This window comes from Anarrhichthys ocellatus, unplaced genomic scaffold, assembly GCF_004355925.1.
Source record: "Anarrhichthys ocellatus isolate YVR2014 unplaced genomic scaffold, GSC_Weel_1.0 scaffold16, whole genome shotgun sequence".
In the NCBI taxonomy this organism is placed as follows: Eukaryota; Metazoa; Chordata; class Actinopteri; order Perciformes; family Anarhichadidae; genus Anarrhichthys; species Anarrhichthys ocellatus.
In genome coordinates, this window is record NW_022280046.1 from 1,162,197 (window position 1) to 1,178,487 (window position 16,291).

The 16,291-nt window shown below is 41.8% G+C and overlaps 2 protein-coding genes across 5 annotated transcripts; one reads left to right on the top strand and one right to left on the bottom strand.

The window, feature by feature from the left end:
• The first annotated feature begins 869 nt into the window (after positions 1-869).
• cimip2b (ciliary microtubule inner protein 2B) lies at positions 870-3,902 on the top strand. Its single transcript, XM_031855911.1, is given in 6 exon segments — positions 870-934; positions 1,395-1,600; positions 2,192-2,346; positions 2,657-2,783; positions 3,467-3,691; positions 3,811-3,902. Coding segments are annotated over 6 exon segments (870 nt in total).
• Positions 2,264-15,649, bottom strand: LOC116388211 (iporin). 4 transcript variants are annotated; one of them, XM_031855893.1, is made up of 10 exons: positions 15,352-15,649; positions 10,943-12,341; positions 10,300-10,579; positions 9,179-10,192; positions 7,934-8,010; positions 7,611-7,785; positions 7,370-7,475; positions 7,216-7,262; positions 6,389-7,052; positions 2,264-6,239 (listed from the first exon to the last, which is right to left on the bottom strand). In XM_031855893.1, exons 2-10 carry the CDS (start codon positions 12,284-12,286, stop codon positions 6,128-6,130), a joined length of 3,819 nt encoding a protein of 1,272 aa, XP_031711753.1. In that variant the 5' UTR covers positions 12,287-12,341; positions 15,352-15,649; the 3' UTR covers positions 2,264-6,127. The 4 variants fall into 4 exon arrangements, with proteins under 4 accessions (XP_031711753.1, XP_031711752.1, XP_031711750.1 ...); XM_031855892.1 differs by having other exon boundaries at positions 6,389-7,049; positions 7,605-7,785; XM_031855890.1 differs by having other exon boundaries at positions 7,605-7,785.
• Between the last annotated feature and the right edge of the window lie 642 nt (positions 15,650-16,291).

Below are 16,291 nucleotides of genomic sequence, written 5' to 3' on the forward strand. Positions count from 1 at the left end.
ATATTGTGGTGGAAAAACGATTTAATAGTACTGAGTGAGTCCTATGATACTGAAATGCGCAGAGAAGTTTCAGTCGTCATACAGAATGCAATGTGGTCTGAAGGAGGAAGGAACCCAGAGTGTTGGTTGTGTACGACTTATAAAGGCCCTTGAGCACATGGTGGGGAAGGAGGAGTCATCACTAGGACATCTGGACAACAGCGACCATTCATTGGTCAACCATTAAATGGTTAACCACTAAATGGTCCACTGATCGCATCCCCATTCAGCCCCTTATCTAAGCTGATAACATCATGCCCTGAAGACACACACACAATATTACTCAATCACTGATCAAAGGGGTAAGGGGACCCACACACCCAAATATTAATTAATGAATTAATTCTTCTTTTAACTAATTTGTTTTTGTTTACCAATATTCTTAAATAATTTGTTTCTAAACTACTTATTTTAAATCCCCATATGTACATTGTCTGTAAACATTCCTCCTCCTCGTACTATTAGAAAATATCCCGCAGGAAGTTGCTGGGCGTCGTTAAGCATTAACTGCAGGAAACACATCAATAAAGCTATAAGTCCGAGTAATAGAGCCGCCTGCAATAATTGACACAGAGGACATCAAGATGGACTAACAATTAGCGGAAGAGACGACAGCAGGAGTGTTACTGATATGTTCCAACAATAATTCCTATCTATCAGTAGGCCTACTATAGAAAACAATAGTATTGTTGTCCTTGCAGAAAGAGTGCCGGTGCACGTGTCAGTTTAATGACATTGAGCTCCATCAGTGTGTTTGTATTTGATTCTCTAGCAACCAGCAAACACTGCGCTCAGGAGGGCGACCTGCTTCAGCCTTAAACGGGACCAACATGGAGAAATACGCCCATACATTCAGCAAAGCTCTGCTGACACCTGATCCGCATTATGTACCGGGGTAAGTACATGTCTCCTGTCACGGGATACGGCAAGAAATAAATATACCTTTGTATACTGAAGATACTGCAGCAGGGTTATAATGTCTGTGTGGGCTTCTTATTTCAGTTAAACTAGGAGAACAGGAGGAGAACATGTCAAATATAACCGGGTACAACATGAAATTATAATAAAGTTATCTAATTTATCTATTTCATTGAAATTGTGTCAGAGTAGAGTTAAATCTATGCAGCCTTATTTGCTGGTGTTATTGTATATTTGTATAATATTGTATATTTGAGTACGGTGTTCCTGTTAATTTGTCCACTCCATACATCCTACTGTTTTTCTCAAAATTTGTGTTAAATCTGTATAATTGATACTATCAATGTCTCTAAATTCTATCTTATTGTTTCCAAGTGAAAAGCTGCTACCGAGACTGCTGGAGTTTGTGTTTACCTCAGACTCCCCATTGTGCTCAGGTACACGGGGTATTGCCCGCAGCTCAAGTACAATGTGGGGAAGTCTTATGGCCGGCTCACAGCCGAGCTGCTCACCAGTCCTCATGTGCAACACTCCAATTGTCTGGTCCTCCACACGGGTCACATCCCCTCCACGGAGTCGGACGTTGGTCTGACACTGAGAAGCATCCCTGAATGTAACTTGAAGAGGATACCAGGATACACAGGTTGGTATCACACACCAACACACCGGGTCAACAAAGTAACCGAACACCTCGTGGAAAATGATGTCATGTTGGGGACAAAATTCACTAAAATTTAAATGGAGAAGCTTTTAACGACCTCGTAATGATGTAAAATACACTGGCGATCAGCAGTATGTGTCAGTTATAAGTCAAATCTAGCAATGTGCTTTTAAATAGTTTTCACAGCACAACAACATGAGACCTTGAGAACATGAGAATAATCTGTGTCCAACTGCTAAATTATTAAACGACCAGTTAAGTGGAACAGTGTTGAAAATCAAGATAACATACACCACACAGCCATAATTGTAGCCATGTTTGAAGGGGTGATTTCAAAGTTAAAGTCCCTTTTTTCTTGTGTTTACATTGCTTGTGCACACACGTACACACATTCTTGCAGATCATTTTAAAGGGTCAGTTCATCCAAATTACAAAAACAAAAAAAGTGGCAGATAGCTTTAGCTTTATTTGCTCAGCCAATCAATCTCAAAACCTGAGTCAATAAAACCGAAAGTTTCTTCATCACGAGACAGCACAATCATTTTAGCAGAACATCATTTCTTGCTCTTTTAGGCTTCATTCCAAAAAGTCAGAACTACTTTGCCTGCAGCTATTCTGAAACATGTCGTAAAGCGCTGTCAGAGTTTTACCAGGACAGGCGTGGGAAGATCCAACGGCAATCAACAGACCTGCCAGCTGTTGTAAACTACAACAACCAACAGTTTGAAGTAACTCTCTCTCTTTCTCACACTCTATTGCACACACACACACACACACACACACACACACACACACACACACACAAACACACACACACACACACACACAAACATATTGACATGGCACCTCTGAATAGGTTCACTCTTGTTTAATTATCTATAGTGGAACCTCCGACCACAGATGCATCAATTATGTCTCTGAGATTCACATAAATAATAATTCTAATCAATTTCTTGTGGCAAAAAAATATATATATATTTAAATATCAAATGATCTCTAAATCATGTTCTAATGGTTCTCTGTTATCGTTTGACTCAGAGACCAAGTCCCCACTTGACAGCAATCTCCAACAAAATGATTACCGACAGGCCCTTGAAGTCCTTCACCCTCACTGGAAAACCATACCTCATGGATGATGATAGCCCGCACAAGCACTTTATCTCAGGTACAACAGAGAATTTTAACAAGTGTTTCCATTAAAGAGAATTAGGTCTTAAACCTGCAATAACAAACTATTTTTGGCCACTTGGAGGCAATGTAAATGAGCTGTGAACACAACACATCAACTTCTATATGTCGATAAGGCAAACTTGTTAGCAAACAGATTTCTATTTACACATCCAGCATTATGTAAAATACTAAAATCATAATTCAGTCAGAATCATGTTTCACTCTGCTTTCAGCTCTTGTTTGGGCTCCACGTACTCCTGGGAGAAATATCTGACTCCACTGTTCAGCTTGTTTATGATTTCATATTCTGACGTTGATGCTGATCAGATAGTGTACAGTTTGTTTTTAGAGCTTTTCTGGACACTTGGCAAATACAGTATATTCACATGCCTCCTGAGAAGAAATGTTGGGTCTTTAGCAACTACATATTCGACTTTACTCTCCAAGTATTGTGAACCTTTTCTGTTGACTATTTGGTGCTGAGCAGTCAGCGTAGGTTTTAGAGCATTTTTGTTGAAAACTGCTGCTAGCTTTGGCTGGAAATGCAACCATGCGGACTGTAAACATATACAATATCTATACTGGCTTTTATAGTTTTTTTCACTTGCATATCATGACCCGGTACAGTATGCATTCCTACAATACTCCAGCAGCTCACTGAGGGATGTCTTTTTACAGGTTCTACAGGGCATGTGCCAAAATCTCGCTTCCTAATTGGCAAAGGTTACCCAATCACTACCAACCAGGCACTGATCCAGTTCGGAAAGCAGCAGCGGACTGACCCCACGTCACAAAGCATCCCAGGGATGTACAATAACTAGTACAATAGTACAATAACTCCCGTGCCCACTATCCATCCATCAAACAGGGGTGTGGTGCCATCATTCACCGGACACATCCCAGGTCGGTGTCTGTGTTGGCAACACATTTGCCTTGCGAACCATTTTAAAAAGGTTACTGAAGTGAAAATAATCAGTTAAACTGAAGTTCAAGCATGTCTTACTCTACACACCATCCTGCAGGATACTAGTTTATGTATGGACAAACCTTTGGCCAACTTTCCAAGAATGCACTGGAAAGGAGCGGCATCAAGAGGGTGATTCAGGCACAGTAAATAACAATCATATACTTCAATAAAAATGACAATTATAACATGACTCAAATCTGAGAACGTATCAATAAGTCCTCACATTAACATGAAACCCATAAATAAAGATGTTTACTGTTCACTGTTACTGTTCACTGTTGTCATGGCATACAAGAAGAAGTCTTTATTGACAGACTTTGATTGTCACTGGGCATTAGAAGAAGCATTCAGACGTTGAGAAACAATGACGTTGGGGGAAATAATTTCACATACTTCACATTATTGCCGTACATTAAAAATTCAGAATGAACACATTTTCAGTTTTTTTCCATCCCCTTATCTAACCACCAGTCTATCTAAATATACCTGACTCACACTTAAATACCTGAAGCTGCCACAAGATGGCTTGTAACTGTGCAACTCAATTGACTTCACTGGAAGACATTCTACTGTATATACCAAACAATTCCACACATTTAAAAAACATTAACAGGAAGTTAAGAGATGTAGGAAGTATTAAAGCACCTCATTTATGTGTTAACTCATGCAGCTAAAGTAAATCCATGCAGGGATTTGCTCAAAAAAGCAAGTTACTGGAAACAAAACATCACTGAACATCCACAAGGCTGGTGTCTAGCATATTTGGCACTAGTAAGAATGCATTGCTTTCTTTCTTTTTTTTTCATCTGTAAATGAAAGGTACAGCTATGGAGAGAATGACCACAAGAATGTCAAACAGTCTAAAGCAGGTCAATATTCACATTTAATGATTGATTTCTGCCTACAGAAAACATGAAGGAGATTTACTCCAGAGTGCAATTGCATATGGTGGAGTTGGCCCTCATTCATCAAGCAGTTTTGTGGAAAACAGCTCAGAATCTACTGAGGAAATGATCCAGCCTCTTCTGACCACAATCATAGAGATTTATCTCGCAACTAATTTGAGCACAAATGACGAAAGAACACCTATAAAACAACAACCAAGGGACCTTTTAAGATTAGGAGCCAGTCCCAGCAGTCGTGCCAAAGTTAAACCCAGTTATAATCTAGGTGTTTACTAAATGGAGATTTGTGTATCACTAGATTGTATGCAACAAGTCAGTAACTTCCAGTTGTAACTGTAGCGTTTGCTAACCAACTGAAAAAACGAACTGTAGCTTGCTGATATATGACCCGTTTAGATTGAAAAGTAAGAGATACTATGAAATAGGGTCGACATATCTGAAGGCTGTTTAATAGTGGCGTAAACTTGAAAGATTGTAAACTACCTTTCATAAACATAACAGAAAACTTAAAATTGCAAAAAGTTATCCTAACTAGTCAAAGAAAATGACTAGCTAAAAAGCCTATAAACTACATAATTACAACTAACTCTAAACACATATGTCTCCATATAAATAATAAAACTAAGTATTACCAACATTTGTAAAGGATTACAAATTAGATATATAGACTTTAAATTGTTATTTTTGGCAGTTATGCCCAGTTTGCTACAGTGTTTGCTACAGCGACTTGTATAAATAGTTGTTTGGACAGCGTTATGGATGTTTCCTTACACATTGTAAAAGTGTATACAAATGAAGACATTCCTTTAGTTTAAATGGTGCTGCAACCTGATTTATTTTTTAACTAGAGACTATCTTGTGATGGGATCAAACCAGCCACAATGTCAAATCTGGCCAGGGGCGTAAAGTGGGGGTGCCATTGGCCCCTTCGCCCTCCCTCCCCTTGCTCAGACCACAGCCATCTTCAAACTTGACCTTCATTGTGATCTCAACTACACAGCTGTAAAGTTCCGTGACTGCATCTTGGTTGTGCAAGATGATGTGATACTGTGATAGAAAATCAGTCCACAAACAAACACCTGGCAAAGTACTGAAAACCTCCTCTGTGGTAGTTAGCTACAGTAAGTGTCTCTTAGACCACTTGTTGCCTTGATGACACACACACACACACACACACCCACACACACACACACACACACACAGAATTACATGGTGAAAACAATACCAGCCACATACTGTTTCAGCTGGTAACTAGCTGCTACTAAGATCTTAGAAAGGACACACATACTTGAATAAGTGGTGCAACGAAAAGCTTGATGAATAAGGGCCATTGCCAAAGCTTGTTATGCTATGTGCTTGCTGATCAGTTCAGCACTGTGTATGTGTTATCATGCAGTTACAGTAAAACTTTTTGTTACTACAGTAAATAGGCTCCACTCTGTCCTCCACCCACAGAGGGTTTGGTTTTCAGCAGTCCTTGTTCGTCTGAGCTCCTCCTAGCTTCATTGACCTGATGGATTGAGCCAACAGTCCAAGCTGTGATCTGTCGAAATTCAGCCACTGTGATGGTCGCCTGTACCTATGAAAGCAATGATATAGAGGTATTGGTTATGACAGTGACAGTCGCAGTCAGTCGTAAATCAACCAAAGAACAGATTAAAGTTGTAAGAAAATCAAACCTCCAAAGCAGAAGGCTACTTGCTGTCATTGCTCACTGCCGGTTCTTACCTTCTGGTTTGTGCTACACTCTGAGAAACGGTCTCTGTCCTGGTGGAAGTATCAGCTGCTCCAAACAGTCTGGCCCAGCGCAGCCCACCCTGACACGGACTCTCAGCCTGGAAACAAGTGGATGCAATCGGTGTCTCATTGTCTTTCTCTCCCGTCTTCTCTTCTTGCCTGCTGTCCATACTTATTTGAGACCAAGTATCTGCATAATTCTGGCTACAGTCCTCCCCTTCAACCACACCGTCCATAAGGTAAGACTCCTTCGACCACCACTCTGGAATAGGAGCTAACAATGGACTCCTGTTGGTCCCTCCACAATCCGGCCTGACGCAATTCTGAGAATGGAGAGACTCTTGGTGATTCAGACCGGTCTGGTGTGAAATCTTAGTTTGCTGACTGCTGTCGCTGCTGTCTACCTTTTTGTCAGCTTGCAGTAGTGGCCAGCTGGTCACTAGGAGGGCTGAGCACGGCTGAGGAGGAGAAACTCCCTGCTCCTCAGAACACAGCTGTCTGTTACGTAACAGTCGGGGCTCTAGGAGCAAGTTGAGGTCAAAGGGCAACACAGAGAGCGGCTGCAGCAGAAGCAGCAGCTCCTGAAACAAGGGCTGACATTGACCCAGTGACATGGACAGGAACCCCCAAGAATGGTAGTATGTTGTCACCACTTCTGCGGAGACAGTAACAAATGTGAACACACAAAGATGCAATAATATGCAATAATAATCTGTTTTTGAGCTTAATACTAACATCGGCCTGCAATAATATTTGTATAACAAAATCATGACAGATTTTGCCATGCTGCTAGCATAGTAAATTTACTGTGTGCTCACCTTTTAGACTCTGAAGGTGACTAAGCCAGAATTCCAAAGCTCTCAAGCTGAAAGAGAGAACATAAATAACATAACATTAACGCTTGTATGTGCAGTAATTTCATCAACATTCTTTAGCATTTTTAGTGTGCGCAACGGTAATTTCAGTACTCACTTAAGCAGGCCCATAATGAAGGCTCTCAGTCTCATGCAGGGGGTGGTGAGCTGGGGATATTGTCTAATTTTGCAGACCAGGCTGTGAAGGACCCTGGTGGATGGACCTGTTGCAGACAGTGATAAAAAATACTTGAGCACACAACAGACAGTGTATCACAAACAAAGCTGCTCCACCGGTAAATTAAGCCAGGATATTCATGACACTTCCTTTGAAACACGTTCACTCCAGTTACATTTACCGATCCTAGTAGAGACCTCCACCACACTCCAGGAGTTGTTGCGTCGCTGCCCGATAACGAGATCCAGTTTGTGATCCCTGAGACCGTCCTCTAAAATATTCTGGATCGCTGGACACAAATGTTCCAGAACTAGACCGGCTATTGTGGGACTGCGAGAGCTGTTACCCAGACGCATCTGTGACAGGAGGAAAGAAATATGATACAGTGTATTTCCTGCTGACACAAGTGATTTGACTCCAGTCCTAAAATGTAAGTAATATCAGTAAGGTGATATTCCATTGTGATAGATCTTTCAAGTTGCTTTAGCTGTGCCAAATTCACACCTTTTCTTCAGGGTTTCTGCTGCTTCCAAAATGAGCCATGATCAAATCCACCGCCCTGCTCACAGACCTCAGCAAACCTAGAGACATTGGACGAGGTGAGAGGTTAGACAAGCTGAAGTAGTAATTAATGCTTCATACATTGTTTGGCCAGAAGCAAAACATTGATTGTTCACCACAATGTCTGTATCGTTGATTACCCATCGCAAAAAGGCCCACATATATAGAATCAAATTAGCACCAAGTGACTCATGTGGTACAACACAATGGTTAGGTGTGTTCATAAATCTTTACCCATCTTATGACATTTCAGTGCGTTATTTTCATCAAATAAGGGAATCTAACTAACCTGGTTTTAGTACAAATTAAATTATTTTTTGAATTTTTAACTCTAGTGCAGCAATTTCCTTTGTTCTGTCTATCTTGTAATCTCAAGAAAATTCTTTAAACATGGTGATTTGTAGGCAGGTTGAAATTATTTTTCTGCACTGTCAGATGTTTTACTTCTTCAAAGAAAAATAACACTCAAAAATGAACTTCCTCAATAAGATTTTCACCTTCCTAACTGGGTCAGTGCATAGAAATATGAGAGATTAATTTCAGGGTTCATTATCATATTGCGGGAATGCAAATGTTAATGTGAACTGAAGATGAAAGAGTCGATTGTAGCAGCAGTCCTCATTGACTTGCTTTCCCCTGCCTGCCTTTCTTCATCTCATACTGGCTAGCCTCTGCAAATGCCATGGTAACTTCTCCATGCATTGATGCTGCACCACACTGATTGTTCACCACAATGTCTGCATCGTTGATTACCCATCGCAAAAAGGCCCACATATATAGAATCAAATTAGCACCAAGTGACTCATGTGGTACAACAAAATGGTTAGGTGTGTTCATAAATCTTTAGCAACTGCATCATTCTCCTCTCTCTCATCCTCTCTTGGAGCTCGCAGTCGCACACACATAGGCTGCAGAGCTGAAGGCTCAGCCAATCCTGTGCAGGGAGAGTTAAAAATAGGTCATGTTTGAGAGGAATCCCCTCCAGGGTATTGAAGGCACTGCTACAGCACAGTGAGTTTTTATTGCTGCTCTTTACAGCTCATGACTGGATCGAGAATCCAATCAAGGAGGAATCCAGTCATTGCTGTTACTAGGTCACTATTTTACTCCATTCAGATTTCAATGTATGGCATATAGTGTATTGAACATGTTTTGCACAAACTGATGTGAGTCATCCATTGGCCTCACCTCTCCTCTGAAGATGGCTGATAGACATGGACTCATAAGATGTATCGGGTGAGAGGCAGAACTCTGTGGGCGGCCTGTCACTCATGATCAGAGATTCACTGTATTGACTCTGACTCTGCTTCCCTTTGAGCCCGGCAGAGTCCTGGATTTGCAGTCCAGAAGCAGCCAAGGAAAGCAGGCAACTCAAAGAGGAGAGAGGAGCTACCGAGGAAAGGGCAGAGGTAAAGCTACCATGAAAAAAGCCAGAGTTAGGTGCAGGTGCAGCCCGGTACTGAGGGAACTTCTTTTCTGGTTGTACGGTGTTGGGAGGACACATGGACCCCTGCAGGTTTGGGTGATGGGTGTCAGTGGTTAGGAGTAAAGTAGGTGGTGTATGACTATGAGAGAGTATTGGATCATTGGAGGTGTGGGTCTGGGACTGATAGGGACTTTTGGGCTCCGTTTTGGCATGGCTCTCCTCAGGAGTAAGGTCAATAAGTGTCTGGTAGGTGGGAATTTGAACTAGGTTTGTCTGATTTGGGGTTGAAAATAGATTAGAAAAAGTATTCAGAGTTTTGCCTGAGTATGGGCTTGTTTTATCTTGAACCATTCTTGGCTTTGGGCTGCTGTGAGATGGATCCAGGCTGTCTTTTGATGCACATGGACTTGGGCATCCTTGGCCTCTGCTGGACTGGCTCCATGTGCGTCGGTGGCTGGCTGAACACTCTGGACTCGGCGTGCAAGTGGAGCAGGTGTCAGAGCTCGAAGGAGCCTCCAGGAAGATGGGGCAGTGGTTGGCCATTAGGGATGACTGAAGGTTAGAAAAGCATTGACTTCTTTTGACCTTGGACTTGAAGCCTGGTTGGGAGCTACCAGACTTGCTGCTCTTCTGATTTATGTACTGCTCCAGAAGACAGCCCAAGTGCTGGGTCTGGGGTTTGCCTGCGGGGACTAGAACAAAGGGCTGGATGGGCAGCGAGGTTGGCCTCTGGGCCTTACTGTAGCGCACCACTGCATTTTCCAGTGAACATGCTCCTGAGATGGAGGTAGAGGATAAGAAAAATAGTTAGAACAGATGTTAGATTCACTTAATACCTAACCAAAATTATGATTGTTTTGAAACAAAACACTCTTTGACTTACCCTTCTCACTAGCATCGGTATCACAGTGCTCCTGGTGCTGATTCACAGATGGCTGTGTGGACGCAGCGCTTGTGCCTTGGCTTTTACTGCTATGTGGGCTACACTTGCTGGGACACAGTGAACAGGGTGTGGGGGAGAGGTTTTGGATGCTGTCTGCATGTTTCTTCTTGCAGAGGGTTTTCTCAGTGGAGGTGGTGGCAACTTGATAATCATAGGTCTGACACTGAGAGCAGTCAAACCCGGCGCTGCATTGGGCGGAGGAGAACCTCTTTTCCTTCTCCTGATGGTGGTACAGAAGAGAAAGAACTGCTTATATATAAACAGCCAAATCACACATTTATTTTTACACAAGATAAGATAAGATAAAATAAGAATCATTATAGAATATTTTATTTAATTGTGTTCTTTTTCTTTTTTCCGTTAAACCCCTGTATCAACAAAACACTGCCTATTTACAGATTTAATGCATGATTCAGATAATCTATTAGGGTTTTTAAACTATGTATCGCTCAAAAAGTTTTTAATAAAAAATGAAATATCACCACATTTGGAGATACATGGTTGCCATTGAAGAGTGGCAACTTTATTATTTAAATAGTAAGCATACCCATATCATCTAGGAGCTGTTTTATTGTGACATTACCTTCTTGACTTCTTTGTCTTGTCCTTTTTTCTTATGATCAACAAAGAGGTGCCCAGAGGGAGGGAAGGGGCTACTTCTGCTCTGACCATCGGGGCAGCTGGTGAGGCTCGACCAGGCTGGACTGGGCGACTGGGAGGAGAGGTCACAAGTCACAAGCTTGTAGTACTTCTGGTTGGTCTCCATGGCCAGTGTGGCCTGGCTTTGGAGACAAGCGGCCAGGTCTGACACCTCCAGCGAGGAGAGACCTGGGGGCAGCGGCTCCAGGGAATAAAGATTGCAGTTAGAGTCAAGGCCCTGTGGAGACCAGCAGGAAGCAGGGGGCGTCATGTCAACCTCCTCTTTAGAGGGAGAGTTAACTGCCATGTCATCACGTTGGAGGTTCTCAACAGGAGTCTGAGGAACGGGTTGGAGGTTGAGGAACACAGATCCCTCCGATGACTGATAGGGGTGAACTGCAGGACTGCTAAGGTCATTAGGCGTGGCAGGGTTGTTGCTCCTGTTATAAATAGTGCAGAAGTTAACCAAGACGCCATCAGAGCTGTTGCAGGAAGAGTCGCTGACATACTCCGTGTGACTGTTGGAAAACTCTGGGGAACATTTGTGTTGGCTGTGGATGCCGCAGGACATGTTATCCTTCAGTCTGTCTGAGTCCTGCTCTCCATAAGCCATCGATGTGATGCCAGATCTGCTCACATGAATGCACTGGCGTTCAGTCTGCAGAGAGTCCGGCACGCGAGGCTGGTTAGAGAGCCAATCTTGGTCACTCTCCAGACCCAACACGGTCCCTTCATTGCCCCATTCACTGTCCATTTTTCCATGGGACATTGTATGATTTCTGGCACCATTACTTCGAGGCCAGTTGGAATTCCCATGCAAGACAAAAGATGAGTCCTCGTGATACCTGTGTAGGTTATCTCCATCACTATCTTCATCTTCCTCATCCTCATCTAGCTCTGTATTGGCGAGGAATGAGTTGTGTGACCGCAGACTGTCCCTAGCTCCAGAGCTTTCCTTCTTCAGATGGGAACTCGACTCTTCCGGCGATGAGTTGGAGTCGTACTTCCCGCTGCTGTCACTGCCGCCCTCCTCCTCCGCTCGGTCCTCATTGAGACTACCGTAGCTGCTGGAAAAATGTCTTCGACCACCGGCGAAGGAATGCTCTTGGTTGTGCGAGTCTCGCTCCGGGAGGGACACGGCTCGGGTCAGGCCTACTGAGCACAGCCGGCCGGGTCTCTTGGCCGAACTGCACAGGGCTTGGACATTAAGTTGCCAAGTGGGAAGCTGAACCACAGGGAAGTGGCACGCTATCAGGGTGTCTCCTGAGAGACTGGATGCTGCAATCATACTGCAGGATCAGGCTGATCCATGGAAACTGTCTCCATGTTCCTAAAATTAAATCCTGAAAGAAAAAAAATAGAATAGCAGCTCTTATAAGAATAATTGGCTTTTAATGAGTTATCAGTGGTGCAGAAACATATTCATAACTATGCAAGGGGAAGCGTACAAGACTACAATATATGTGTGAACACACAAAATACATGAAACAATCAATTACTACCACTGCAACACAGTAGTAATTGAAAAATGCATTGAACACGAGATTATCCTAATGAGAATTTAAAAATGCATGAAATAAGTCACAAGTATTTGGTTCCGCAACACGTTTCCTTTTTAGACAACATGAGCTCTTCATGGAATCATACAGTTAAACAGAGAAGTATTAAACTTCATGTTGAGCATTTTTGTTGCATCTATACATTAAATATTAATCATAATTATTAGCAATTCTGTATGGAAAGACAGTTAAGACTTCTCTAAGGTCTGGCCATAAGAGCAGAGATACCATTATGGACCATCTGAATTTCAGATGAAATGTTTTCAGTTTCGCACATTTGGACCATGGAGAGACTGTTTAATGTTGCATGTAAATGTAATCAGGATACATTGGTATGTTTGTTGGTGGTGTCTACATATAAAGCGTTTATGTTTATCTCCCTCTGGATCTGGTTCTTGATTCTTGGACTCAATGACCCTCCTAGCTGTAATGCTGTGACAGACCTGACCTCATTTAATTCTGGAGTAAAAGCAACCCAAAAGACTATTAAAAGATAGAAAACATGAAGTAAAACGGCAGGCTAGTGCTGTTAGAAACTGCTCCCTCACTTTATACCACTGGTCCTACAGTCAAAGTCCTACCGTGTTGTCTGCCTTTGGCCCTCAGCCCAGCCTACCCTCCATAATTCAGTCAACCATTAACGAACTCCTCCTCCCGCTGCCTGGGCCAACCACAGTCTCTCACAGTTACTCAGCTGCTCTGTAACTAGGGCAGCTGCACTGCAGAGATGCTCGTCTGGCGCTACTAAGATTAAATACACTTTCACCTCAGTTTAGTTAATTCAATGTGCTCCACTTCATACACATTGCTCCGGATTTTACAGACCTACACATATGCAGCATAATGATCATCATCCCTTCATATAACACACACTATAAGGACTATTGTTAAGTAGAAAAAGCACATGAAACATTTAAACACTGATGACATTCATTCTTGAAATAATCCTTTTAAGTTATCAGTAATAATTGATGTTGCTAGGATACACCCACACACCATTTGCTGATATCTGCCCTCAGCAGTGTTACTTAGTCTTGGTGCTATGTTGTGAATTTAAACAAGACGAAAAATCATGTTCAGAAATTCAATATATTAGCTGCAACATCCACTGTCTTATGACATTGTTAGGGGCTTTATGTCACACATCAAGCCGCCATCAGTTCATAGACTTAACATTGCTGTGTGTGTGACTGCAGCATAATGTGTGTAAACAAACAACATCTGTTGCAGACGAGGTAATCCTCTTTATCGTCACATTTCTACAATAAACAACATCCATACCATGGCAACAAATAGTAAACACATCAAAATATGCTCATAGGCAGAAATATCAGTCTGATCAACATAAAAAGTGGATGTGGTTTTGCTGTGGGACTTGGTGAACCTTTCTTCAGCAAAAAAGTTAAAAAGAATATGATCATTTTATATACTGTATACTGTAACTCTGTTACAACACCAGAGCCAGGCTTCTATTTTGGCAAACACATATATTTCATATGTACTATTTCTAGTCTATCTAGTCTAGATATGATCTAATTACATTGCATTATTTATATTTAAATGTGGCTATCCATTAAGTAATTTTTTTTTTTTTTTTAAACACGCTATTGTACCTCGTTGCGTAGCTCCACATCAAAGCAGGAGGCTGCACATGTAGGCCTTTCATCATGGGGTGAGTGTCTTGTCCTTAAGCAATACACTGAATCCCCAACTGCTCCAGTGTAACTCTACATGTTTGTCTGATTTTTACTTTCATCCAGAGAGACTTTATACACAACATAACACACATTTCTGTGGAGTCCTGCTGAACACTTTTGACAAAATCATTTGACATCAATATGCTGTAGTTTGATTACTAAGAGCAATATCTCTGCTAATGTAACCTACAGGGGTAATACGTATAATACTTGAAGGAGCCGTATTGCGTTGAATCTTGATTTATCCTGTCAACGTCTATTTTCAACAGTTCAATAGTTCAGTACCACACAAGTAGGCCAGTATGACTGACTGTCTGCAGAGGAGTAACAATTTCCCTGCAAAGTAGATACCACTCTTGCATAGGCCATCACAGGGCTGGAGGTCCCCGAACTAGCAGCTCTGTCCTCTGGGCACTGGAGCACGCTGAGATGGCTGTGATTAACTGAAGCATTTCACTGGAAATGTCTGTCAGGTCAAGTCAGCCATCTCACATGTGGGATGGGACTGTGTGGTTCTACGGAAGCAAAGAGTCTGAGGTCCACTGTTGTTGTTGTTGTTGTGCTTGGAAATAGAATCGGATGGTGAGGCTGATTATTATCAGTAATGTCTCTCTGATAATAGGACATCATTACAGCTCATATTGGTCTGTATTGATGTGAGGAAAAGTTTCAGTATGAACTCAATTACATGCAGTTAAACATGATCAGATGTGATGTTCGACCTACATCTACAGAGTAAAAACATACAGTGTATGGACAGAGAGAAGAGGAAGTTCACAGATGGGGAATGCACCACGGCAATGTACCTGTGTTTATGTATGGGTTGTTTTTTTATGATGAGAAGGACATATTCAAAGTGACTGAAGTAGGACGACATGTTAGACAACAAGAGATGAATGCCAAAAGAACAACCCATCTTCCTCTCTTCCACACACGCTATCACACAAAGACAGACTTAACTAAATAAAGTAGACAAAAGATTAAAATCAGCACAAGACAGAAATTGACTTCAAGGCAAAGTATGCATGAAGACAAGCGCTCGTGCATTTGCGCCATCACCAGCAGATCTCCTAATATCTTTTAATAGTGTCACCTACTTGATAACAGCATTCAATCAAAAGCGATGTCCATCCTCTCACTCCATGTGATCAGAATATGTTAGATCCAAAATTATGCAACCAAACAAATCTTTTTTTTTTTTTAAATCACGCGAGTGCTCGACGCTCCTCTGACGTTAAAGATGCATAAGAAAGCTAATATTTTCCGCTCTATTACCTGATATCCGTGATTTAAAAAAAAAAATCCGTGGCTTACACCGGGAACGTATAACTATATTATAGCGTAATATGAAATCGGTCCGACATTGAGGTCCGCACAGAGACAGCAGACCCCACGTCGCTGCTTCAGCACCGCTCAGCTCATCGGAGACATTCCGTCACGGAGGCCTTAACCAATGAAGAGGGAGAAGTGTCTGCCACTCAAAGTATCCACGACACCGGGAAAGAGTTCACTAACGACTGTCATTTATATTGTTTAAAACTAGTGATAGTACAGTGCCTGGAAATACGTTTTAGTTTATAATGATGAGTCACAAATATGAGCTGTTAAATAATGATTTTGTTTCCATTGTATTACATATCTCATTCTTACCTTCTCATCGTTTTGTTATCTACAATTAGATAACCATCTACATCGAAAAAAACAATGTAGCAGGAATAATTATTCTCCACATCAGTAACATATAATTTGAGCATGCTTGTGGAACTATTCTTGTGTGAATGTCTTACCAATAGAGCCATAAGACGGAAAGCCACAGTGTAACCCCTAACAAAGCAATTACAGAATTTTAAACAATGAGTGTTGTGGTGTTTTTTTTAATATAATACTACAGTTTGATGGTCGAATCGATAGGTGAAATCACAAAGGTGCAAAGGTGGCATGCAGCTTGCTAAACCAACCTGCGTTAGCCTGCCCTCTAGTGGCGATAATTAGTAGTCAGAGTTAAGATATTGATGCAACTATTTTCAAGGACGGTTG